This window comes from Convolutriloba macropyga, chromosome 6 (genome assembly GCF_964194025.1).
Source record: "Convolutriloba macropyga chromosome 6, txConMacr16.3, whole genome shotgun sequence".
NCBI classification, from domain to species: Eukaryota; Metazoa; Xenacoelomorpha; order Acoela; family Convolutidae; genus Convolutriloba; species Convolutriloba macropyga.
The window spans coordinates 6,763,948-6,791,050 of NC_134473.1; the positions used below are offsets into that span (position 1 = coordinate 6,763,948).

Below are 27,103 nucleotides of genomic sequence, written 5' to 3' on the forward strand. Positions count from 1 at the left end.
GCTTATGAAAGCTATCTCACTCAAAATCATTCACCTCACTTTCTAAATAAGCTCCGAAGTAAAAGTTGTTCTCATCGAATTTGCATTCCTTGTTTTGTGAACCTTGAGGTCACCTCGTTCATTCTGCATTCCCATCAGACAGGATCTTTCAGACAGGAGTACATGGCCAAGGAAAAGTTCCTTCGCGTTTCTGTCTATTTTAGTTCTAAACTTATTCTATATAGGGATGAGCCACACAACCGTAAACTTTCGAGAAGCTGAGAGTTGGTTTCTCTTCATACATTGTTTTAAGAGGGATTATCTTCATTGCCGAGGTTAGGCGGAAAATTTTCAAATAGAGCGCTAAGTTTAGCGAATTGACCCAGAGAATTTATATAAACTAACGTGATCACCTGAAAATTTAGCAGCTCCTATCGTGAAGTTCTACTGTTTCACAATTTTTCCGTTTTTTGAGGCGTGCACGCCACAGAGTTCTCAAGCCTTATCATGTAAGCCGGCCGAACTTCTGAAAGTCATTAGCTATATACTCTTTGGCACGGTTCGATAATTTAAACTATCTACAGCTTCAGGGATTATGAATCCAAAGATGTCTCTGTGCACAATGTCTAAAACTGCTTTGCTCTTGTTGAGCAATTTTTTGCTATGGGCTATTTTTCAGAATTATTCAACTCCTAAATCTCACAAATAACTACCGAACGGTCGCTGATACTCCTTCCTTGAACATAAACTAAATTGCTAAGGTCCTTAAAATTGTTATGCCACATTTTTATTCTACTGGATATTACACAACTCTCTTTGCGAATCGTACCTAGCTCACTGAAGATACCAACAAACAATTTGTCTCTGGTCTGAATGGGAACTCAACCCCACTTTTGCCAATTTTGATTAGGTTAGCCCAACTAAAACTTCAGCTCCTGTTTCCCTAAGTTTCAAGTATAAAAAAGCGTTCACAGAACAATTGGTCAATTCATTTTATTACTATTCTTAAATAAAAACGAGATCTTAACTCGGCCAAAAATCTCAGTCTTTGCTTTGTTTGCGTTCTGCCTTCGAAACTACTGTCGATAGTCATAAACAACTCCTTGTCTTTGATTAAATGGCTTGTTGCCCCCAACTCTAGCAATAGTCCTCGCCCTTTATCATTAATTGAACAAGTGAAGAAATTAAATTACTCTTCATTTAAATCTGCTTCTCAATTTTTACGCATAACCTGGCATGGCCCTCAAAATTTTGTTCTCGCAGTCTGGAGCCACATATTCAAACTCAATGCAATTGTAGCACTGAACCACTTTGCTGGTAGTAGATTGCATGTTCTGAGATATTAGTTATCGGTTGAGAGACAGATTTTTGCAAAATGCCCTAACTTCCCGCTTCAACCCACCAAATGACTTGTTCTCACTACTGTACTTAACAAGTGTTGCAAAGTTGTCAAAACCTTTTAATAAATCTTTCGGTAGAATTGAAGGAATCTTTTTTTCACTTAAACATTCACTGACTTTATTAACATTATACTGTAGTTCGTTTGCTCGATTGATACTCCTTTGCTTGTAATATATTCGATTAATGATCAACTCTTTTAACAACGCTAGTCAGCTCGCATACTCACTTCTGTGATCTTGGTAGTTGGAAGCTACGGAAGCTCTTAGTCAACACATCCAACGCTTGCGCATCTCTTATACGGCATAGAACTGACTGCCTGTTTAGCACCGAAACGAGCTCGTACCGCATTTGCGTTAGCTTTTATTGAAACATCCTCTCTTTTCATATTGACCTGCGTCCTTTTCGACTCGTGAAGCGGTAGGGCGTGTACAGGAAAGTAGTGCAGCAAACTAGTGCATTTTTTTTAAAAAAAATCGAACGGTGTTGATACCATTACAATTTCTCAATATTTTATTTGAACGGCGTCCAGAAATGCAAGCACGTCACAATAGACAACTATTTTTTTGGAAAATATTTTTTTACAAATTTAGAACAGTTGAGATTTTCGATCTTGGTTTGGCACTTTGCGGGCACTATCAACACTAGGGCCTGCGGCTTTGCCCTGTTGATCTCTGCTAGCGCTTGCTTCTTTTTTGTAGCCCCTTCTTTGACCGCATGTGGCTGTTTCGTTTTCGGGTTCCATTTGGACCCTGTCCTGTTCATCTCTTTGGTCCTGTCTCCTCTCTGTTTTTCATCTGTTTTGTTTGACCGACTTCCAGGATTTCTTTACAGCTGTGCGTTTGGCTGGGCACAGTTACCTAATAGGTAGTGTGTTGATATAAGGGAGGCGTATTAATCAACGCTTTAGTTGGCGGCAAGATTCATCACAAATCAGTCGGTTTATATAGCATTATTTTCTCATAACTATAACTTAAAGATTGTGACAATTGTGACATTACTGACTTCCTTCACTTCCATTTGAATTACTTATCATGCTTATAGATGAGAACACTGCGAAATTCTAGAGCAGCGAATGTTTGAAATTATTAAGTAACACATACTCATTAAGAAAAATTTAAATTCATCCGTTATATAAGGTTTATATTTTTTCCATTTTCTAGAACACTGTAATAAAAAACAATAAGCGACTCTCCCAATCGTTTACTGACAGAAAAAGTCGCTCGAGAAAACAGACAACTATTTTAGGGATATAAAACAGCCAAGACTCTCGTTAATGTGAGTTTGCACATGATGTTACGACCCGAGCTCATCTGCATTTTTGGCTTATTTGTCAACCAAATGAACAGATAATCAAAGATAGACATTTGAGTTTACAGAAATCGTTGCACACCTAAACTAAAAAATGAAATACATAATTCCAAGCCTCATTAGAGCACGGAGAAACAAAACATTTTTGTACGGCAATATCTAAATTTAAAAGCACCTTGTAGCGTCGCATTACAACCCGACAAAACCCTAACTAAACGAGGTCAATTTTCTGAATGTCAAAGCCGATGGAAATTTTCCATAATAAGAACAGGTAACAAGTCGACAAAAAGCAGATATAATCAGGCAAAACTCAAAAAGCAAGCAACATTTTTTAAACCAAATAACTTCAAACGTCTTAAAAACCAGTAGCTATTAGCGTAAAAAATAGATAAATTTACTAAAACGTCATTAAGAAACCACAAACACCAGTCTTTGGTTAGACTAAAACATAGAAGCGGTCTAAAGGTGCAGAATTACCAAAAAAACAAAAGATTTGCGAAAACACAAATTAATTAGTTAATTAAAATTATTAGCTTTTATCTGAAAATTATATTTTTTTATTTCAATTGTTATTTAAATTAATTCAGTTAAAGTTGTACTAAAAAGTTAAATATTTTCACGTGGACCTCAGATGGGACGCGGATGGCACCTCTCAATGATGAGAATAGGTTACAAGTTGACAAAAATAACAAAAAAAAGAAAAATTTTAAAAAAATTTGAAAACAACTATCAGAAACTTGACCACCTTTAGCTATACACTGACTGCATTGAACAAGTTAATTCAATTCCCAACTGGAAGCTTATGAGAACACTTAGCAGTAAGAAAAAAATAAGTAAGCAAATTTTAAAAAAAAATGAGAGAAAAGTTTGTAAGCCATTAAGAAATGAATCATTCTGAAAAAAAATTATTTTCAATTAATTTTTAACAGCATTGGGATGGTTTTTTTTTCTATTAAAATAACAAAAACAACAAATACAAATAATAATAATAAAACCACAATTTTTTCTGAGAAAACCAATAATTTGAAAGCCATTAAAGTCAATACGTTTCAACGGAATCCGATGAGTACGCAAAGTTCCGCGTCGATGGGAAGGCAGTGATATCCGTCAATCCTACGTCATCAATAAGTCATCACAATAAGTCTTATGAACATGAAAACGAAAACAAATACAGGCAAAAACAACAAGAAATTCATTAGAAAAGCGCGAGAAGAAAGTTTCGAAGCCATCAGAACCATGAGCTTTTCTCTGAAAATTTAAACTATGATAAATTGAGATCCTTCACTATGCCAGAGCGAACTGTCAATATTAGGATAATATGAAAAGATTTCAAAAGGAGCCGAAAATATAAAAAAATATCCAAATATAAAAAAAAGAAACTCGTGGCATCAAAGTCAGAAAACCAATAGTTCGAAGATAAAACCGCTATCCAATTTAATTTTGGTTGTAGAAGAAAACAGTTGTTCTATTATTATCGGTCAAGGTTTAAAAAAAAATCGAAAAACTTGTTACTGAAGTCATAAAAACTATTAGCTGTCCACTCAAAGCACTAGATAGGTTTAGTTGATGCTCATAAGTGAGCCTAGTTCAATTTTAGTCAGCGAGACTGCTATAGCACAACAAAAAAATTTTAAAATCTCAAAAATGAAAATCAAAATTTCATTAAACAAAGCGAATTATTTGTTCATTGGGCCTAACTTGACTGTAAACGAGTTTTGTCCTTAAGGGAACCTTGATATGAAAAGTGACTAGTCTCTAAGTGAATTGAAATGAGAACAAAAAATTTGAAAATAGTTTAAAACAGCTTTCAATTAGAGTTGAATTTCTTTAATTACGAAATTCCCTATGAGATCATAACTAGCCTTTGAATTGTTTTTCCTCTATTAGGAACACAAAAATGTTTGATTTTGAAGCGTAAAAAATTTTAAATGTTTTAATAGAAAAAATTCTTAAGTTGAACAAAATTTCCCCTAAAAGGAACACAATCATGCCAAATATTACGTGTTCACACAAACTGTAAACCTCGATAACTCCTTGAAAAAAAACGAAATAAAAAAAACGAGAAATGTTTTTAATTTTGAATTCTACACTGGACGAGCTTTTTAATGATACCACTCACATTTCTCTACGATGAATATATCGATCGGCCAAAATTGACTGAACAAAAAACCCATATGAGTATTTAGTCCCCCCACAAGTGGTGTCGGAACAATGATCATAAGATAACCGATTACCATATTTTACAGGGGAAGCAATAAAAACCTTTAAATCATGAGTAATCATACAGTAAGTTTGCTTCTAGCGTTAACAGAAGGACAAAAAGCAAAAAATTGTTGAGTCAACAAATTAAGGCCCTCAAAAACAGACAGAATAGACGTATTAGGTGCCGACTGATCATATTTATAATGGGGGAGGGATTTTCAAAAGCGGCAAGCGGACAATTGACCGATAATCCAGTTCAACAAGTTGAAAACTACACTTTGAACAAATTAGTCCAAATAGCTTGACCATGCAAATAAACAACAACACGGGTGCCCAGGCTATCATGAACTAAATTGTGATGAAACAAGGTTTAAAGGGCTCTTTGTTTATCATTATTTTGTTTGTTATTTAGTTAGAATGATCAAGTACGTTGATCCTCTCGCTTGATTAGAACCGGAACAGATATTCAAACCAGCTTAATTCATGTTTTTAAAACATAGACTAGAGATCACCAGAAAGCAGGCTTAGTAAAGCGTGACTTCCATGAGAACACCAAAAAATGTGAGTAAAACAGAATGTTTGAACTACCTGGCAGGTTTTCAACGCAATTGCATTAATCAAGTTGTATACCCTAATTCACCCTTTAATACACCCTATTGACTTCGTGGACACAATTTCAAATTATCAGATGTCATTTGAAGCTAATATGACAGCCTATATACTATAAATAAATTTTACAGATGGATGGTTGAAACAACGGAAACGTCAGAAAAAATTCATCGGTCATAATGCGCACAGTATAGAAGAAAACTAACTGAAATAAAAAGCACCATAATCAATAAATTTAGTTGAAACATTACTTTGTATTAAAAACGAAATTCACCAAAAAGTAAAATAAATCGAACACAGAAAAATTATGGCCATAGATCGAAAATTATTCTCTATACTCATTGGATGAAATTAAGTGTTTTTTGCGAGCTGACATGAAATTGCCGCTTCTGAAATGCCTCGCTATCTATGGGCATGCCTAAGTGGGTTAGGCGTGGGACTTGATATGCATCTATCATTACCGATCATAGATAGTATCGCAACCGAATATGTTATACGCTAAGCCTGATTGGCCAATACGCAACTTGAATATTTTCATTTTCGATCTATTGTCCAAACTTTTGTTTTTAATATGTTGTCTTTCGATCTATTGTCCTAGCAACCATTCAATCGAATAAAAACTAGAGTGCACTTTCCTAAAAAAAGTAATTAACAGACAGTTGAGGCAAAAAAATAACGAAAAAAATTGCAAAATGCTATGCTGAAAAAACGTTCGTCTTCCATCAGATTTGACAATTACCCCTCATTCTACCACAACTGCTTTTCCAGGGCCTATATATGACCTTATAACATTGGGTCATATATAGGGGAGTTGAGTTGGCGGCTTCAGAGTGCTATGCCACGGTTGGAAAGTGGAGCCGGAGGTGGATGACGGGGATAAGGCGGTAGATTGGGAGAGAGAGACAGAGTGGGGGTTTTAATGGAGGGGGGTCAAATTGTAAGAAACGAAATTCACAAAAAATTTTTATGTCACAACAGTTTTGATGAAATGAATACCTAGAGACTGGTACGGCGTAAGGCTCTAGAGGAACTGCAATTTCATGATTACATAGTCTACAAAAAATACGCCCTTGAATTTTGTTTTCTTTTACGACACGCCAAAAAATGGACAGATTCGATAGAACCATATCATTACATTAAAAGTTGCCCACAATTTAGCTTAAAATATAGCTAGCAGGCCAACGAAGGGGCAGCAAAAATAACTTATAGTACCTTACATTATAGATATGAACGGTTCGAGAGCTCAGTTGAAGTTGCAGTGCATTCCATGAAAACTATTTAAAAACTCAATTGCGTTTTTAAAAAACCCTGCAAAAACTCTATTTTCTTTCCCGGTGAAGCCTCATTTTACCCGCCTCAATTATATAGGAGTCCTTTTATTGACTTGCACGGTTAGAACAACCTCAATCGTAGACCTTGGCAAATGTTAAATATCATTTAAACAGTGAGTGATGCAGGTGATTTTTGAATGAAACGCTAATCGCATAATTCAGCCGAGAACTCCTTGCATATAAGAATATCGATGAGTTCACGTATATAAATGTAGCTTATGAGCAGCATGGAAAACTGAACAAAATAAAATTTTGAGGTTCGCAGCAACCGTAAAACGAAAATGAGCGTCAGACGACGAAAAACTCAACCAAGTTAGGGGCGATATAGCTGCGCACATTAAAGAGTCGAATGTACATTAACAGATCAAACCTCTCTTCGACCACCATTCGTGATTGTGAGCGATCTTCGTACACATAATCGAACAAAAAATAATAATCATAAAATAATGAAGCAGTAATGGTAAAAAGTAACCAGATTGCGACATCCGGATCACCATCAGAATAAAATGTATCTGTTTCCTTTTGCCACGTCAACAAAATTTTGTTTTCATAAATGTGTGAATAATTATTATTGTACTAAGATTTGGTTGTGCAGACTAATAGGTAATACGACGACGTATAACAATAACTTCGTGCTATTATAAAGGTGTAAAGATATCAATTATAGATAGGCATTTTTCAACTGAGGAAAGATTAGTTTTAAAATTTTAAAGGAATAAACGCTATTTCAGATTAACAAATTATTATGTATATACAACATGTATAAGCCGGTAGTTCGTCTTTTCGAAAACTGGGAAAAACCTGCTCAACAAGTTCTAAGAAATGAGAAAATACTTGAGCTATAATCGGCCAATTGATAACAATTTCTTAAGCGCAGAATCATATTCCTATCAACCACTTTTCAATCAGTTAGCAAATGCCAGTCGTGGAGAGAACTTGAATTGACTGCATACTAAGTGCAGGACAAAACTTTTGATTGACCGATTGGATCTTTACTGTTTTGTCCCCCCCCCCGTCCTATATAACCAATCTGTTTGCACCCCCAAATATGTACTCTTTGTCCTTAGAGATCCCTTATTTTATTCATAACAAATTGCCGGCACCGGTACAAAATTCGATGGAATGTTGTTACCGGTTGTCAAAAAACCTGAACCATAAAGCCAATCCTATAAAAGATGAGCACAAAAATGGCAAAAACAGAAAAGATCCACCGGTGTAATGATTTTCTCACCAATTAGATTTGCCGACCAATTAAAATTAAATCGGCAGCAAAATTTCCTATTTTTCTATGCCGTTTAAATTCCTCTAAAATTCTAGTACGTTTATCAATGAGCAGTCAAAAGGGAAAAAATAATGGGAGAAAAAGTACAAGCAAAAAATACACGATATACGTTCAAAATGAGGCTAAATTGGTGGTAAGAACAATGTTTGTAGGGCACTTATGTTGTGAGTTGTATTATAAACTAAACATATGCACAAATGGCACCAGAATAAATTCTCGATACAACAAAGAAAAAACGTACACCTCTTAGTCTGCTTATAACTTATAATCACGGAAATATTCATAGACTGACTAAAAGTACAATTAGTAGAGCAGAGACTAGAATGCGTTGCAAAAACATGTGATTTCGCTGCTTTGAAAACCAGTTTTATAGGGAGCTGGCGTTCAATTAACAGTGACAATATTTAGCTGAAGGAAAACTGTTTTGTTTTGATGAGTGATTACATTTAAGGAAAATTTTTGTCGTGCCTGAGAACTCCAGGAAAACCTATTAACTGAAACGTTACTTAGTAGCTGAAATCTTCAAAAAATTTTTGATCAAATTTAGCTAAATTTTGGCCAAAATACAATCATTTACCTCAGCTAGCGGTTTTTCGGAGCGAAAAAAACAAATCTGAAATCGTTTTGTCAATGTCTCCATATAGTACAGATATACGAAAAAATGCGTTATTGAGAAAAAATTACGAAAAATTTTCAGCCAATCTTTAGACGTTTTTAATAATTTTTAACAAATCTCTCAGTGCCTTAACGTAACTTTTCATCCAACATTCAGTTAATTTTAAATCCTTGTTTACGACTTCATAAAAACGCCGATTACTCGAGATCTGCCGATTAATGGTTATAAAAAATTTAAAAAAGTAAGATATTTCCCAGCGAACCTGAAAAACCTAGAGATATGATATATCGAAGCTGAAAAGAGGAGACTTTAGTGATAGCATGCACTTGTTCCGCGTGCACAATTGGCTGAACAACAATCAACAATGGCTCAATTTCCACTTTGTAATCTTTGCGTATAAAACAACGCATATGAGTTGTTAGAAGAAGGTCCACGTACTCAGTCAAATATTATAGAATACCAATTTCAGATAATAAAGATTGTTTATGTGTGCAGCATTCTTTACAGAAGACTTCCTAATTTTGATGATTTTAAGTTCAATTAGAAGTCCAATTTGAGGGGGCACAAGACGTAGCAGAACAGGTAATCACGTTGAGGCAACGCAGCTAATAAAAAACAGGCTCCGGGGCGCGAACGGCTACTTCTAAGATATAAGAGAATTCAGATTTTCGCAAGATTTTGTAGACTTGCCGTGCGTTGACTGCTGCTTTTAGTGTTACCCCCTTGTCAATATCATACTTCATCAAAACTGTTATTAGAAATCAACAGGTTAATTCCAAAAGTGCTTAGCTTCAACTGTGTGAATCACTTTATTCTAATATTTAAAAAAAATCGACAATTAATTTCTAGCTATCTTAATCATAATTCGTTTTGGCGGCTTGCATGACTATCATTACTGATTCTATTTTGTATTGAAAAGAGGCAGTTTTTAGTTCATTCAGTTTCATTCATGTTCATGGAGCTTACCTGCTTAGAACCAACACGTTAATCAAAACAGAACATTTTACTTCTCCAAATTTGTTGTGACATGTTTTCTCTCTATTTTCCTCTTCTTTACTTCCTGTTGCTGCAGAGCTTTTGAGTTTTACATTAAAGTGACTTAAAACATTTGGATTTCAACTGTTCTGCTTCTCTATGTTTAATCATGTCGTTCCAGGAAACGAATTTTACCAATACTTACAACTAAGAGGTCTGAATTGCCCTCTAGTAAAAAATATTGTCTATCTTTTGACCTTTCTTGCAGCTTATGTTTCTAACACATTTGATATTATTTTTAAGAATTTGAAATTTTTAGGCTTGAGGATCATATAACTAGAATATATTCCTTCTCCGGGTAATAAAACCAAAACTAACGCATAAAATTATTTTTTGTTTTTTAAGGTGCCTAAGAGCTTCTTCAGTTCACTTCACAGGTATATACGCTACCAAAACTTCTGACTAATTCAATGTTGTCACATAGAAAACAATCTCCCAACATGTGAAGCTGAGCGCTCAGCTTTTCCTCATCTAAATAGCAAATTTTTAGTGCTACTTCGTCCTAATAGCCTTATATGCATTTTCTATGTTTATATATTTTTTGTTATTTTTAAAGCTATAAAAATTAGCATGTTCTGGAATAAGTGAACCGCCACCTGCTTTGAAAAACCAAATCACAATTGCTAATTTTTACCAGCTCTTCAGTTCTCCAAGGTAACTTTTGTTAAACTATTCTTATAATTTTTTGTTTGAAACCTTTAAAACCACAGGTTTCAAATAAATTTAACAATTTTTTCTCATTTCTGCTACACCATCTGCTTCAACGTTAGCAGAACACGCCTGCATTCATGAAATCAATTAGTTAGTCCGAATAACGTTTTAATTGTGCTTTATTTCTGCTTGAACTTTATGCCAGGACTTGTCCTGCTGTTTGACTTTCTCATCTACATTGATTCGTTCAACCTGCTTTTGCCGCTTGTTTATAAAACTGCCTAAATCCCTTTAGACTTTTACATGCTAACTAAATCCTTCGTTTTATCAAAACAACGTTCAAGGAAAGTTGCAAGAAGCAATTTGAGAAAAACTGAGACAGTTTTCTCACTTTGACAATGTAAGCCCAATCGAAATAATTATAACAGTTATTAAATGACTGATTCAGTCTGCAGCATTCTGGTTTTCTAAAACAAAGTGTTAGGGCTACGAATAACTAGAAAAAAGACGGGTTTCACTGAATAGACGTGATGTGGATCTGCAGCTTTCTTAATGATTTTTTGGGTTCATCTAGATAAAACATGAAAACAAGAAGATTAATGTCGGAAAAATTTCTTGAACGACAGGCGTTGATCCCGCCGAGAACCGGACCAAGGACCTCCCAATACCTCACCAGAAGCACTGCTCACGAGGCTATCAGGCCTTTGTTTTTGCTATCCTGCAATTGATTATATAATAGCAACCAGCTTCACTTCAGAGTGAGACCAATAGAGACCACTTAAAAATGAAGAACGAAAGCGTGAAAAAATCAATTGAGAAGTCAAATAATGTTCTAGAAGAAAAGCACAAAAATTTTGCGTTCAAAATAATTTGCGAAAAAAAGACCAACACATTTACAATAATTGCTACGAACTTCGTTCGAGAGCAATTAAACATTACTGTTTCACTAAAACTATTGTAACTACTACAGCCAACTTAAAATGTTTTTGACACCGTTCTCGTTGAGAACAGTAGAGTGCGTGCAAAACACTTAACTTTGAATCAGAAGTCATCATGATTCATTGCAATTTGACTTTCGAATGTGGAAAAAATCTCGTTAATTCCTCGAAGAGTTAGAGATAAAAACTTATGAAGCTCAATAAAATCGTGTATAATTCATCTTAATTCAATCTTAGACTTTGGATGTCTAGTTACCACAAGTTTTAGGAGAACTCTTGATAACATTTATCAAAATTTATGAGCAACTAAGTATGAGCAACGAAAAATTATTTTAACTGAAATCCGAAACAAAAAACGGGAAAATATTGGAGTTTTCAGAGGAACCAAAAAACCTGAGAGAGAAACCTTCAATTACGAAAGTAATTGAAGGTTTCTCTCTCAGGTTTTTTGGTTCCTCTGAAAACTCCAATATTTATCCGTTTTTTGTTTCGGATTTCAGTTAAATTAATTTTTCGTAGCAACCTGAAAAAATGTTTTAATGCTAAAACAAACGTTTCTGAAATATCATTTTCGATATATTGATTTGATATATGTTATGCTATCAAGTGCGAATGTGGGAACCTTCTTGTATTTGATTGTCTTGGCTTATTCGGCAAATCAATGAGGTGTTTGTAAACATAGCCGGCATATTGCCGGAAAATAACCGCGATAGACGCTTGGGGCCTTCCATGAATTGAAACAACTAAAGAGATTAGATAGACAGATCGACCACCAGTCATTTAATAGACAACTAGACTCTTTGGGTTGGCTTTGGACTGTCATTTTTATGAGACACATAAGCTCTATAAGGAGAAAGCCCTAATAGGGCTTTTCAAAATTAGGATCTTTTCCGTTTGTGCCCCCTCAGCTTAGTGGGCGCATATTATTTGCGCCCCTCAGATGCACGTGCAATATTTTTTACATAATGACTTCCTATGTAATGGCACGTGCTCTGTAACGGGGCACAAACGGAGAAGATCCCAAAATTAATATTCGAAATCAAAAACTCAAGACTCTAATAATCAAGAATTAGGGCATATATGTCTGGCACTACTTAGATGTACACTATTGTACACCTTTAACTATTGTACACCTTTAGATGTACACCTTTAACAAGTAATGTTCATAAAATGTTCATAACAATGTTCATAACAATGTTCATAAAATTTAAAGTTCCATAAGTGAGTTCAGAAGTCATTTTTTTGAGTGAGGTAAGTCAATGAAAAAGTCAATTCCAAGAAGTCAGGGTAAGACGAAACAAAAATCTGTTAGACGAAGTAAAAAACATAGCAGCACAAGTCCTGACGTACAATTCAAAGAATTTTTATTGATTAAACAGAAAAACGACCTCAAACGGTTTATGAATGGTTTGGAAGAACCATTTAGGAAAAAAAATCCAATCTAAAAAAAACGAAAAAACAGTGAAAATCAAAGTGAAACTGCCGCATGTGAAAAAAACCACCAACGAGAAAGCGAATTTTTGTTCAAACACTTTTTTCATACTCTACTTTAAAATGAGAGCGAAAAAGTTTCACGCCGCAAAACCACTCGCTTTTTCGCTTCACTTCCTGTTTCGGCGTGACCAAAATCACTACTCCAATTTGACTTCAAACATCATGAAAATGTGTGAACAGATCTTAAAAAATACAGCCGGAAGAATTCCGGAAACGACTCGAAGTGGAAATCCACTTCAATGCCATCGAACTTCTCATCAGACAAAACTTGCCTCCACTAATTTAGGATTATTTTAAAACAAAACCGTAATACAAAAAAGTAAAAAAAAAAATCTGATCAAATTTTGTCATAACTTGAGATCCCGAATTAACTATCTCTGCCAAAAATTACTTTGTCAACACATCTAGTACCTACTGAAACGACTCATGAGAAACTTTGAAAATACTTTAAGCCAAAACATGAAAAAAATAAGCTCTTACAAACAACTTTGACTAAAACACTGAAAAAAGAAATTTTTTAATATTACAAAAGCACCTAAATTCAAAGAAAAATTCTTTCCAGCCAATAGGATATCCAAATGCTCGCACCACAATATGCAAGCCATAATAGGCTAAGAAACTTGTCTAAAGTCCAGAAAAAAACAGAAAAAACAGAAAAACTTCAAAAAATTAAGAAAAATAGTTTCAATTTACGCAATTTTTCGTCATTTTTTTCAACAAAAAGCTTTTTATCAAGAAAACTGCAGCTACTTGTAAACTAAAAATTGCTCAAGTAACAGGGCTCTTTTCAGTGCCCATTTGAGGCTGTAAAACAAAACAAAAGTCAAAAAATCGCAAAAATTAGTCCAAAAATCATCAAAATACATGAGAAACCACCGAATTAGCATAAAATTCAAAAAAAATTCCAGAAACCTTCAAACTACTGCCAAAACCAGCCTAAAGGTAAACGAAAATCATAACCAAACCTCTTTACCAAAAAACTAAAAAAAAACTGCTTTAAAAAGCCGCATGTGAACAAAAAAATTTCACTCGCTCACAGAAATTTTTTTCACACCTCAATTTCCCGCTCTCTAGAAAACAGCGATATGAACAAAAAACCACTTTCTTTTCGTTCCACTCTTCATTTTTTTCAGCAACAAAATCACTACAATTTTTTTCACGCGTTTCATTTCCCGCTTCAATATTCACTCCAATAAAACTGATTAAAAAACATAGCCGGAAGATTTCCGGAAACGACTCGAAGGAAAAAATTGCCCAAACTTATGACTAAACAAATAAAAAACTATTATGAACATTGAACCTCCACAAAAGTCATTAAAAATTAAGGAAGATTAGAAACGCCATTCAAAAACCGAAAACAAATTGAAAAAAAAAACTAGAAAAACTTAATGACTTTTTTTAATAGTACAAGGAAACATGAAGTCGAATAAAATTCTCTTGCAATTAGAGCAATGAAAAGCTTCCAAAACAATGGGCAAGTCATAATAGGCTGGGAAACTTTTCTAAGATTAAAAAAAAACTGCAAAAAAAATGGTTTAAAATTTCTCAATTTTTTGTCAATTTTTCCCGAGAAAAAACTAATTTGTACCAAGAAAAATTTATCAAATTGGTAACTGAATATTCCTTAAGTAACAAGCTTCTATTCAAATCCCACTTAGAGCATTAAAACAAAAAAACAGGCAAAAAATCATTAAATTTCGTCTAAAAATCAGCAAAACTGATCAAAAACCTCCAAATTAGCATTAAAAATCAAATTAACTACTTGAAACCTTCAATTTCTATCAAAACAAGACTAAAACTAATACAATATCATATCAAACCTGATAAACATCAAAAGTTGCAAAAAAATGCTTTTAAAAGCCCCACGTGAACAAAAAAATTTCGCTCGCTTTGAGAAAATTTTTTCACACATCAATTTCTCGCTCTCTCAAAAACAGCGGCATGAACAAAAACAACTCTCTTTTCGCTCCGCTCTTCACTTTTATTCAGCACCAAAATCACTCCAAATTTTTTCATGCGTTTCATTTCCCACTTCAAAAATCACTCCAATAAAATTGATTAAAAAAGGACCTCTCCAATACTCCTCTTCGAGTCGTAAAAAGGACTTCTCCAATACTCCTCTTCGAGGCGTAATAAAAAGACAGCGCCCCAATACAATTCAAATTATTGGAAATGTAAAAAAAATTAGGAGCGCTATAATAGCCGCCTGGAATTGAGGACGCGGCTATTAATAAAAAGAAGGTGACGGGAGATAAGTGGAGGGGTACTCCATGTCACGTTTTGAAATTCCAACTGCATATAATGTGAGCCATGGTGATATTTTATGCAACCCCCACATCAATTGAGACTCGGCCAACCTTAATACAAACCTTAATATGTTGGTCAGCATGTTTGGGTATTTGGATCTATATGATGTCTCACAATTTACGCGACTGTCAGCTTCTTTTAAATTTGAATATAAAGCATAAATTATTTTGAAAGAGATGTAAAGTAAAAAATTTCGCGATTACAAATGGATCAATAATACGAACTTGAGCTAAGAGGAACTGAGACATCACATAGTGTAGCTGGAACAGAGAGCATGATCAAGTTGTGACCTCTAGCCGCTCTTCTGAAACACCTGTTACTGGCAACTGATTGTGGGAACACTTTGTGTGACCGGTCCATCATCAGCAAACACTCCTCCATCACAAAGTACAGCTAAATAAATAACAAAAACTCTATTAAGCATGAACAGTTTTTAAAAAATCTGGCTGTCTACCAATTATTGTATTAGTAGACGCCGCACTTCAGAAAGAGATCTGAACTAAATAAAAAAACAAATAAACAACAGATAAATAACATAACCGACTAACGTCGGGCGAATTGCTCTCAAACGACCGGCGAGCTGTTGGCTTCGTCAGTAGCTAGCCACGGTTTAGTGAGGCCAGCTTTATTTTGATTCGACTCTGCAACTTTTAGTATTCTAGCCTTGTTAGTAAATAAATCAAATTAAAAACTGATATTTTAAAGATTTGCAAAATATTGCAAAATTTAAAAAAGCTTCCAGATTTCGCAGTGAAATTGTTCAAAACTAGTTTTTGTCTCTAGTGTTATGTCAAGTAACCCATCTGCAAGACTTGAAAAGCTTCGTTGGCCAGTAATGATCGTTAAACTCCGAAAAGAACAAAAAAATTCAAAAATTTTGAAAACAATAGCAAATTTTAACAAAATCTTGAGAAAATTCAAGACGTTAATCTCTCCAAAACCTTTTTATTGTCATCTCAAGAGACTATCCAGTATCCCTATTTCAAGCTTTAAAGAGTTTCACTGGCTCATAAAGATCCAACTTGGAACATGATAATAATTTTCCGAAAATTTGAAAAAAAAATTAAAGTTTATCAAATAATTGCTAAAACTGGAGTCATTACAATATTGTGACCGAGTCATTACAATATATAATCGATTAAACCTAGGAACTATGCGACAGCTTATTATCAAACCTTGGAGGAGGTCCCTAGGACCCTGGTGCCGGAAAAAATGATAAAAAATTCAAAAAGATTCAAAAAATTTGAAAAAATTGTAAATGTTTTTAAAAATTGCTCATATTAAAATATTGAAAAACTTTCCATTACATCTAAAAGCTATGCATTAATCATTAATCAAAATCTGGAGCAGGTTATATGGCTCTTGAGGCTGGAGAAACCTAAAAAACTACAAACATTTTTTAAAAAATTGAAAAAAAATTGCTGGTCGCATAAAAAAACTGCTAAAATTTGTAATAATAAGTTGAAAACTAATCCATGACCAATTTTTTTTCCAGTAATCTATTATCAAACCCTAGCGGAGATTTTCTGTCAGGCTGAAAAACCGGAATAAAGAAAACAAATTTTAAAAAATTTAAAAAAATTGCAAGTTTTGTAAAAAAAAAATGCTAAAATTCCTTGTGTTGAGATCTTGAGAATCACTCCATTACATTTAGAAACTATATAGTAACCTATTGTCAAACCCTAGAGGAGGTTTCCCGGCTCTTGGGGTGAAGGAAATCTAAAAACCAACAAGCATTTTCGAAAAAAAACGCAAGGTTTATAAAAAAAAATCGCTAAAATTTGTCATTTTAAAAAATTGAAAGCTATTCCATGGCAAATAAAAATTTTGCAGGAACTTATTATCAAACTCTTAAGGACGTCTTCTGGCCCCTGCGTCTGTAAAAACGTGAATAATCAAAATTAAATGTCAAAAAAAATTTTTAAAAATTTGAACGTTTTGTCAAAAAAAGTGCTGTTTCAATGTTGAAACCATTCCACTCCCACTAGAAACAATGCAAAAACCTATTATAAACCCTAGAGGAGGTTCCTTAACACATAGGGCTGAAAAACTTCAAAAATGACAAAAATTTTCAAAAAAAAATTGTGAAAATTAGTGTGAAAATTCGAATTTTGAAAGGCTCTAAGAGCACTTAATGCCCACTGGTCGCTACCTGTTTATCCCATTTTTGAGGACAAAAATTCAAAAGCGTCAGACGAAAAATCGGTAAAGCGAAAATTTGCAAAAAAATAAGAACGACAGGACTAATATAATTGCTACAAACTTCGTTTGAAGGCAATTAAAAACTACAGAGTCTTTGTAAACTAACTTTTCTAAAATCTGATGCATTTGGCCAGTAGAGTTCAGAAAAACGTTGCTTAGTTGTTATCCAGAACAAATAAGCCAGGAGAAACGTCATATTCAACGGCAAAGCAAAAACGCCACATATTGCAAGAAAGAGAAAGAAAATTGTTTTAAATTTCAAACTATCACTAAAACCCGGCCAAAAGACATCTTCAAGTTTTCATTCTGCAAATCTTAAAAGAAGCCGAGAGTGTCAAAAATATAAACGCATGTTTTAAATAAAGAAAACCTAACTAAATGCGAAAAAAAACAGACGAAAACGGGCTAAAATTGGCAAACACAGTCATTTAAACTCAAATCGTTGCATTTGCGTACAACAAGAGAATGAACTAGTACCCAATATTTATTTTTTAAAAAAGGCTATTCAAACTAATACAAAAACAGAGGACCGACGACGTTGGCAAAAACAGACAAAAAGCTTACTTGAAGAAAAGCAAAATTTAAACGTAGCCAACTAACGTCGGGCGAAATGCTTTCAAACAACCGGCGAGCGGTTGACTTCGGTAGTAGTCAACCGAGGCTCAGGAAGGTTAGAATTAGGGCGGTTGAAGCTTGAGCTTGAGTGGAGGGGTTGTTCCTTTACACCACAATTTTCTTCCTCTAGGCAGCTTCAGTGAATTAAACAGAGCTTGGTAGAGCTCTGATAGAGCTGCGCAGAAACCTACTGCCCTACTTCAACCCACCCATTTTGAAAATGAAAATGCAAAAACGTAGATTGCTGGGGGGGGGGGTGTAAGTAAGTAGGTAGGATAGAGAGAGGTAGAAGTAAATGAATGGGTAGGGTAGGGAAGGAAGTACGGCCTTTTACGGAATCAATACCTCTCGAAATGACCCTTTCACCTTGAATGTTTTTAGAGGTTAGTAACCACTCAACAATATAAACATAACCGACTAACGTCGGGCAAATTGATCTCAAGCGAAAGGCGAAGAGTTGGCTTCGGTAGTAGCCAGCTCAGCTTAGTGATGCCAACATTACGGGGGTGACCGCTGCGTGTGTGTGTGTATGGGGACAAGCGTTGGGAGGAGGGGGCGTCAAGCGTGCAGGGGGGGGGGGGGGGGGGGGGGTCAACCACATTTGCATCAATGTTCTTGAAAATAGAGTTTGTAGATTCCCTTATACGCAGTGTCTTATTGCTACGCAAGCTATAATTTCAAATCTGTGCTCTATTAGTATTTTCTATATGCCTATTCACACGTATTTATACGTAACAACTCAAATACGTACATAGTGTTTAAACATACCAATGGGGAGCCTAATTTACCGGGGGCGCTAGCGGAAAATAGCCCTAATTTTTTGCTTTATATGGTTTTTGTTGATGTCTAAAGCAGTTTATTGGATGTCCTAGTAGTAGTTTGTTTTAAAAAACAATTCCATTAACTAAGAGATAAATATAGGTACAGGCAGACCCACAAAATCGGGTCTTCAATTGGAGTCAGTGATCCAACACAAAACGGTTTTGAGTCACCTTCTGGTTGATTGTCAGGTCTTTTAGGTTTATGCCCCCTCCCCCAGTACGTTATGCAACCCCCAGTTACACAACACGTGCCATTAACTAAAAATCATTAACTAAAAAATATATCGCGTGCGTCTTGGGGTGCAAATAATATGCACCCACTAAGCTGGGGAGCACAAACGGAAAAGATCTCCGCATTCTTAAAGCATAGTAAAGATTACGGCTCCGAGAGATTTTAATGAGCGCTACCTGTTATATCTCGCTTTTGAGGACAAAGTCACAAGAGTCGGACGAAAAATCGGTCAGGCAAAAATTCGCATGCAATACTGCAACAAACTTTGCTTGAGAGCGATTAAACACACTGAATAATCCTAAATGTTAATGCCCTATCTTCATGAACATACATGCTTCAGCTTGAAGAAAGAACTGTAAAAAATCAATCAGTCGTAAAAAGACCAAAGAGCATAAATTATCGCTGCAAAATTTGTTTAATTTGAAATAGAAAGCAATTAAACGATCAGAAAATGCAATTTAAATTCAGATGAATTAAAACAAAAACACTGCTGAGCGCTAAATTAAAACGAAAACAGAGGGTGGCACTCGATTTAAAGTTCTCTCTTGCTTAGCAATTTTTCTACAGTTACTTTTCTCGCTTTCCTACTCTCACAAAGACATACTAAGAAACTAACCACTACCTTCCACGTGCTCTTCGTTTTTGTTCACCTATACAATTCCGGAACACGTGAGAAAGGTCGACCTATATGGGTGTGGACGGGGATAATGGGTGGAACGAGGTGGAGGAGAGTCGACGAGTGGAGGTGGAGTACAAGAGTGGGATTGTATACATTGAGACTAAATAATGGACCGTCCTTCAAATTTTTTGTCAGACGAAAAATTAGTCAATCGAAAAATCGCATTAGGAAACTCAGGATGAATATAATTGCCACAAACTTCTTTTGAGAGCAATTAATTATGAAGTCTATCATAATCCTAGTCTATCGTAAAATTCAAACCTTAAAGAAGCCCTATTCCATAGAATGGCATGCATGAAAATTGCTACACTTTAATCAGTAGAATTGTCTCAAAACAAATAACTGAAAAAGTAGAGATGCTTCTTCACAATGATACTCAAACAGACCCCGTTAATTTTTTTGTATTTTTTAAAGTTGGTAGTCTGAGGACGCTATATTGTTTGACATATTGTCTGTTTCAATTTCAGACACAGAATTGAAAAGTTCTAAAACAGTAACCTTTATATAATTTCTTTCTTATCAAAATAAATTGTGAGTTTGGCCTAAACTTTGAGCAAATCTATGAAACTATACATCCAAAAACTTCAAACAATCTTCAAGCTAAATCATTGAAAATGTCTATTGATATATGAGAACACCCATTTCATTCGCATTCCCTCCACGTACCACACTCCTTTGACGATTGGCAGTCCATGAAAAAAGAAGTTTCGTACAAACTAAATTTAGATTTATATCAAAAACTTGAAAGCAAAGAACTCTTCATCGAAAAATTTATATCAAATTATCAAAAAGAATTATTAGAGGTAAACCGAAAACCAGGGGTTCTTCATCATGGGCTGACGAAGCACCCGACGCCACCCCTGAACAGGTTACTGTTTCAAAAACAAAGGCCTCTTTTGCTGAAAACGTACGAGAGTTCGACGCGAATGAACGCAAAAATGAGCAAGTCAAAATTGTTTTTGGTAGTGGCATTTTTGCCAAACGGATGCAATGCAACTATTCCTAGTAACTGGTATTCAAGCATATCGAGGACCAACAACTGAGGAAAAATTAAAAGTTCTGGAAAAAGGTAAAGAAAGAAACTGAAAACATTGATTCTACAAGATCGCACAACCAATATTCTCAAAAACGACAAGATTGCTGACCAGATCTTCGTAGAGTTTGAACAATTAATTGATAGCTGCATGGATAAATTTGAATCTGATACTTTTGTTCATTGCGAACTGCCACCGCTCAAATACAAACTTGAAAATGTTTCGAAAAAATACAACCCAACTGACGAGTTTAATTGTTTATTATCGAGCAAGTACAACAATCATGCTTCGGTAATTTTGTTATCAATCGATTAAACGAATTCACACGCAAAGTACCCAGGATGAATAAGAGCGCTGCACATTAAAACCAGAAATATGACAATGTTCATCTGAACTATCGTAAAGGTATACCTTGCTTGAAAAGTATTTTGCTACAACTTCTGAAAACATCCAATGGAGCTCACACTATGTCATCAAATTCTCATTCCCAATTGTATAAAATGCCTCTTCAAAGCAACTCTCACTATTCATCAAATTTGTACGGTGGTAATTACTATCAACCTCGGTCTACTAATTTTGAAAGCCCTTATTAACTTCGGGTTTCTGTTTTGCTCTCATTGTTAGGCAGAACAATTGTTTAATGGGTATCTACTGAAATCATTACTTGAAGTCAAGCCTCGTATTTTTGCTGGTATGTTCATATGTGGCTAGCCCTATTCCCACGTCTATATTGATCGGACAAGCAGAAAAAATTACAAATGAACATAGGAAACAAAAACAACTCCCGATAGGAACTTTATACCGAAAGCTGTTCCAAGTACCTAGTCTTCCACTACAAGCAATAATAGCCCTATTTTCACTTTCAATAAGTCGAGACCTGCTTGATATTTCAAAAAACAACAAGACAACTTCAAAAAAAATTCCGCTCAAATGCTCGTAGCATAATTAAAAAAAAGTACAATTTAAGGCTGTAATTAATGATATTGGGACTAACTGTATGCCAGAACAGAAAGTTGGCTGAGTGACACGGATTCTGATCCTTCAGTGAATCCTTACAAGAATTCATTCCGATGTTTCAGAAGAGATAGAGAAGCAGACAAATGGGGAAAAGTACTGCTTTTAATTCCAAAAGGTTCGAAGATAAAGTAAGAAAGATTTAAACCAGCCAACTCACGCTTTTGAATTTCCGGACAATTTGCTTCTTAACACTAATAAAGTAATTACTAAAAACAAGCCAATAATTCTAATGGGTAACTATAATTTGAACTAATTCTGCAAAAACTATCTCTGCAAGAACCCCACAAAAATCACGTCCCACAAAAAAACGCTCAAAGAATTTCTGTTAACCCATATCTGAAGACATTATTGGTTATCACTTTCGACTCATTGATCAGTAGTGATCATTTGGCTCAATTAATAATTTCTAAAACTGTAATTGGTACAAAAAAGAGCGCTGATCAAAAATATTTTTCACAAAAGGAACTATAATAAACGTAAATGTCGGAAAACGATAGAATGCTCAGACTGGCATGAAACTGGCGGGAAATCATATCAAGATGCAGCGAAAAGTGAGAAATTCTTTCAAAAGCTATACAAATGCATGCTCGCACACGAGAAGACTTTGTGCGTAACGAGAAACCCCTCTATTCAACCCCTTTATTCATGTAGCTAAAAAGTTTGTCTCCACGACAACGAGAGAAAAAAAAATCAAACATGACAAGCTCTGAACTGAATGTAAATTCATTAATTTTGGGAAAACAAACACACCGTAGATTTTAAATTTCATAATGACTTCTGCTCCTTTCAAAAACAGTTTTTTCAAACATCCAAATCCGAGCGCTTAAAAAGGAATTTAATAAATGAAGTTAGAAAATGCAGTAAAACAGCCACATCTATTGGAAATTTAGGAAACAAATTCGGTTAAATTTTAACAGAGCAAAAACTATCAAATCTCTTGAATGATAAATTTGGCAAACTAGGCGACGTTTTTCAACATCCTTCTACCTTAAAGCAAATCTTCGATTAATTTGCAAAAAATAATAAATTTTCATTGCGTTTCATAACAAAATATCGATCCCTACAAGTCCTCAGTATGTTGACCCCATATAAACCTTTAGTACCGAGAACATTGCCAGCAGGGTCATTCAGTGATGGTTCCGCAAATTAAGCAACACCACTCACAGAACTATTCAATGCTTACCTAAAAGAGGAAAAGTTTCCCTCAGAATTAAAATTAGCCAATGTGATTCTCCAGTACAAAAAAGGTGAGACAAAATCCAACCAATTATAGACCAATTTCAATTAAACCAGCTCTCTCAAACGCTTTTCAGAAACTAAACAAAGCGCAGATGGAAGACTATTTGCATGCAAAAAAGTTATTAAACAACAGACAATTTGGTTTCAGAAAATAGTCTACAATAGACGCAGTAGTTTACTTCACTGAGCGCGTTAGAACGGAATTGAATGAAAACAAATTTACTACATGAGCCTTTCTTGATGTCTCAAAAGCCTTCGACTCAATAAATCATACCATACTATTAATAAAATTGTTATGTCTTGGAATCAATGATTCATCAGTGAAAACTCTGAAAATTTTATCAAGTTTCTAAAGCAATAGGATGCAGAGAGTATTTCCGAATGATAAAACTTCGGAATGGATTCAACTACATCATGGGGTGCCTCAGGGCACAGTTCCAGGGCCGCTTTTATTCAAGGTTTGCGTAAACGATTTAGTACTAAAAACGTGTGAAGTCAACCAATACGCTGACGATAGCGTTCTTTTGACATCACATTGCCACCTTGATAATTGCAAAAAGTCACTTGAACAGTCAATTGAAGTTATACTGGACTACTTTACATAACTGACACTTCAATTGAATGCAGATAAAACTGAATTTACTGTACTTGGCAATACGAATCAACCACATTCACCACAAATTCGAGAACAAAAATTCAAGTGAAATTGAAGAGAAAATTCAAGTGAATTATCTGAGTGTAACTAGAGATAACCAAAATTCAAGTCAAATTGAAGAGAAAATTCAAGTGAAATATCTGAGTGTAACTATAGATAACGAACTCAACTATCAAACACAATAAAAAATCATCACTATCAAATATGTTAAGAATCTGCTCTCGAAAACGGCCCAAAGTATTAAATGCTTATACAACTTCCTTACACTGCCTGCCAAAAGGGCTACCTCCTGTTATGATTAATTCTTTGGTAGTTAGCCTTTTACAATACCCAGCCATAATATTGAGCACAATTGGTAACAATTTAATCGTTACCTTAGAAAAACAATTAAATTGGGCAGTAAAGCGTGTTATAATTGCTCGAAATTGGAATCGTCTACAGATATTAATATCCTGGCAAAAATACTAACTGTTCACCTGCTTGACTACAGATTAACCCTCTACCTCTTTCTCTTAATTACTAATCGAAAAACAACCGACTAAACGTCGGAAGAATTGCTCTCGAAAAACTACGGGGAACTCTAATCAATTGCAGCCTGCTTCAGTCGGGGGGGGGGGGGGGTTAGGGAGGGAGGGGGAGCCTAAATGGGACTAAGATGTTTAATATTTGGCTCCAAATAACCACACTACAGTTAAACATATACCACTACTAAGATTTAAAGTAAAAAATGGCACCAGTTTCGGCGCACTTTCCATTTGACTTTTAGTATTAAATTGCCGCCAATTGCATTGAACTGCTTTAAATTCTGATGAGAACGAAATTTAGATCACGCGAAACGCAAAAATCCAAGGGCGTAAAAGTCACTCGAAAAGTCAAAACCGTAAAGCAAAAATTTTGCATAAAAAAGACACACACGTTTACAATAATTGCTATGAACTTCGTTCAAGAGCAATTAATAAGAACTGAATAGTCCAGATGGACTCTCGCTACCTACTTTTGACTGCTATAAACATCAAAGAACAGGAAAGTTTTTCATTAAACAGTTAGTAGGAGCAAAGGCTACGATAAAAGCGTAATATGAGGAGGTGTTGAAGTTTTGAGCAAGTTACCTATAAATTTTTTATTCGCCCATGTAATTACGCTATATTTAAAAGGAATCTGAGAGATTTTATTCTTTAAACTGTTTGTTGCTAACTATAAAAATCATAGTTTTGGCAAAGTTTCATGGCTTGACTTCAAATTTTCGTGACGTCTTTAAAACATTAATTATTAAATTTTACATTTGTTCCCATTTGTAATTGATGTAAGTGTAATTTCTCTCTGTACTTCATGATTGGAAACGTGCATTCTCTTTTGAAATATAAAATTTTGTAATATTGTAACAATTACTCATCTAACATAATACCTGTAAAACACACTGCCTGGAACTTTACATTAGTCTCTAAATACTCAGGTAATTCAGTGCTTCTTTTTTATATGAACTATCTTACATTGCTGAGTGTGTGTCGAACTTGTGGCTGGTTGTTTCCTCTGAGAAGACTGTACACAGACCCACTTAAGTAGAACTTGGAGGAACCAACTCCAACTAAAACACAATAGTATGATGTACCTAGAGTTTCCGTGACACTGATGACGTCACTGAGATAATCTGAAATTAATCGAGAACCACGTAGCGGTTCGAGATATAAGCCATCTAACCTGGCTTATATCTAACATTGATTGAGATACGAAATTTGTGAGTTTTAATCCAAAACTGTATAAAAGAAAATCTGGCACAACAGAGGTCAGTAATTGAAAAACTTGCACAAAGGTGTTTCAGCAAATCAGAAGCAAATTAATTAACAAATCTATAGTCGATAGTTACTAATTTTTGCAAACAGTTAGTTCCAGTGTCAATAAATAACCCCCGGTAATTTAAAACCGGTTCCGTCAATTTCGTTAATAAATATTTGGAATTTGACTCCACCTTTGTATGGATACCCCACAACCATGCCTCCACAATTCACAACAATAATTGGCAGTTAATGAAAACCAGCAGTCGACCAGCAAAACAGCAGGGCTTTGCAATATCTAAGCAACAATTCACTTACCCAAATAGCATTTTCCAGCATGCTACAAAAACGCAAACATCTACATTTTCTCATCACAATCAGAAATGATACAATATCTATTATCCTTTAAAACCCACCGCTATATATTTTTATAGCGTTTTACAGCAAAACATGTACCGTTACAAGGAACAAAGTTGTCAACCATCAATCCGAACTCTATTAAAAAAATAAAACAAACATTCTTGGTTGAAAAGACCTCGTTGGCGACATATTTTATTTTGTCTCAAAAACCAAAGAACGAATTAATTTAAACGCCGAAAAAAGCGTCACATAAATTACTAGGAAGTTCAGCTCAAAATGAGAATTTGGGAGTAAAAACACACCCGTTGAAATTTAACTAAAATGATACTGGGCGAAACTACAATACAGAAAAGGTGCTCTCAGACTGTTAAAACAAGTTCCAAACTCTGAAAGCTGTAATAAATAATTTATTACTTGCTTTGAACAAATATCGCCATGGAAAACAACTGCTTCATCTGCTTAACTGATCATAACCGTCTATGTTTAAAAGGTCCCCAATTCGCAAACTTCAAAAACGTAGCACAGCCAACAGATCGACTAAACAGCAATTCATATCGTAGAGTAATGATTTAAAAAAGATGGACAATTTAGCAGACGCAGTTGCCGATGCAATCTATAAACATAAACCGACTAAAGGCAGACGAATTCCTCTAGAACGACAGGCGGGGCAATTTAATTTGAATGGAGAGTAGCTTAAGAAAATTTTTAAGGTTGCAAAAATGTGGCCCCAGCGGGTTCGAAGCCCGAACCTCTAGAATAACATTCTGACCTCTTAACCAGTAAACAGCAATGGCTTTGTTTCTCATTCTCTCGCAATCGTTTTTACATTATCAACAAACTTTATTTCAGAATAATCAGAATAAGAGCGACTTAAATCACAAAAAAGGAAGAACTCAAGCATGAAAAAGTCACTCAAGAAATCAACGAATGCTCTAGAAACGCGCGAAAGTGGTCAAGCAACGTTTTGCATGTAAAACACACACGTTTTCAATAGTTGACTCAAAATTTGTTCCAGAGCAATTGATAATCACAATTGATTGCATATTGGATGATAAATTGTTTTAAGCAATTTTACAAGCTTCAAGCAATTACAAAAAAAACACCAAAACAAAGCGACTAATGTCGGAAGAATTGCTCTCGAACGACAGGCGGGTGGACAAACATTTGACCACGCCGGGATTCGAATCATAGACCTCCCGATCCCTAACCATAAGCACTTCCCTCTCGCTTCAGAACCTTCTTTTTGCTATGCTGCAATCGATTTTATCTTAGCAACAAGCATTACTTTAGAGTGAGAGCAACAGATCTCACTCAAAAAAGAAGA

The 27,103-nt window shown here is 34.9% G+C and overlaps 1 protein-coding gene across 1 annotated transcript in view; it reads right to left on the bottom strand.

Moving 5' to 3' along the window:
* LOC142341456 (uncharacterized) overlaps positions 1-27,103 on the bottom strand; it is a 107,702-nt gene that overhangs the window by 38,818 nt on the left and 41,781 nt on the right. Inside the window, exons 10-11 of the mRNA XM_075392411.1 lie at positions 25,138-25,232; positions 15,378-15,546 (exon numbers count right to left, since the gene is read on the bottom strand). Coding sequence (XP_075248526.1) covers positions 15,378-15,546; positions 25,138-25,232 — 264 coding nt within the window. The remainder of the gene's footprint in view (positions 1-15,377; positions 15,547-25,137; positions 25,233-27,103) is intronic.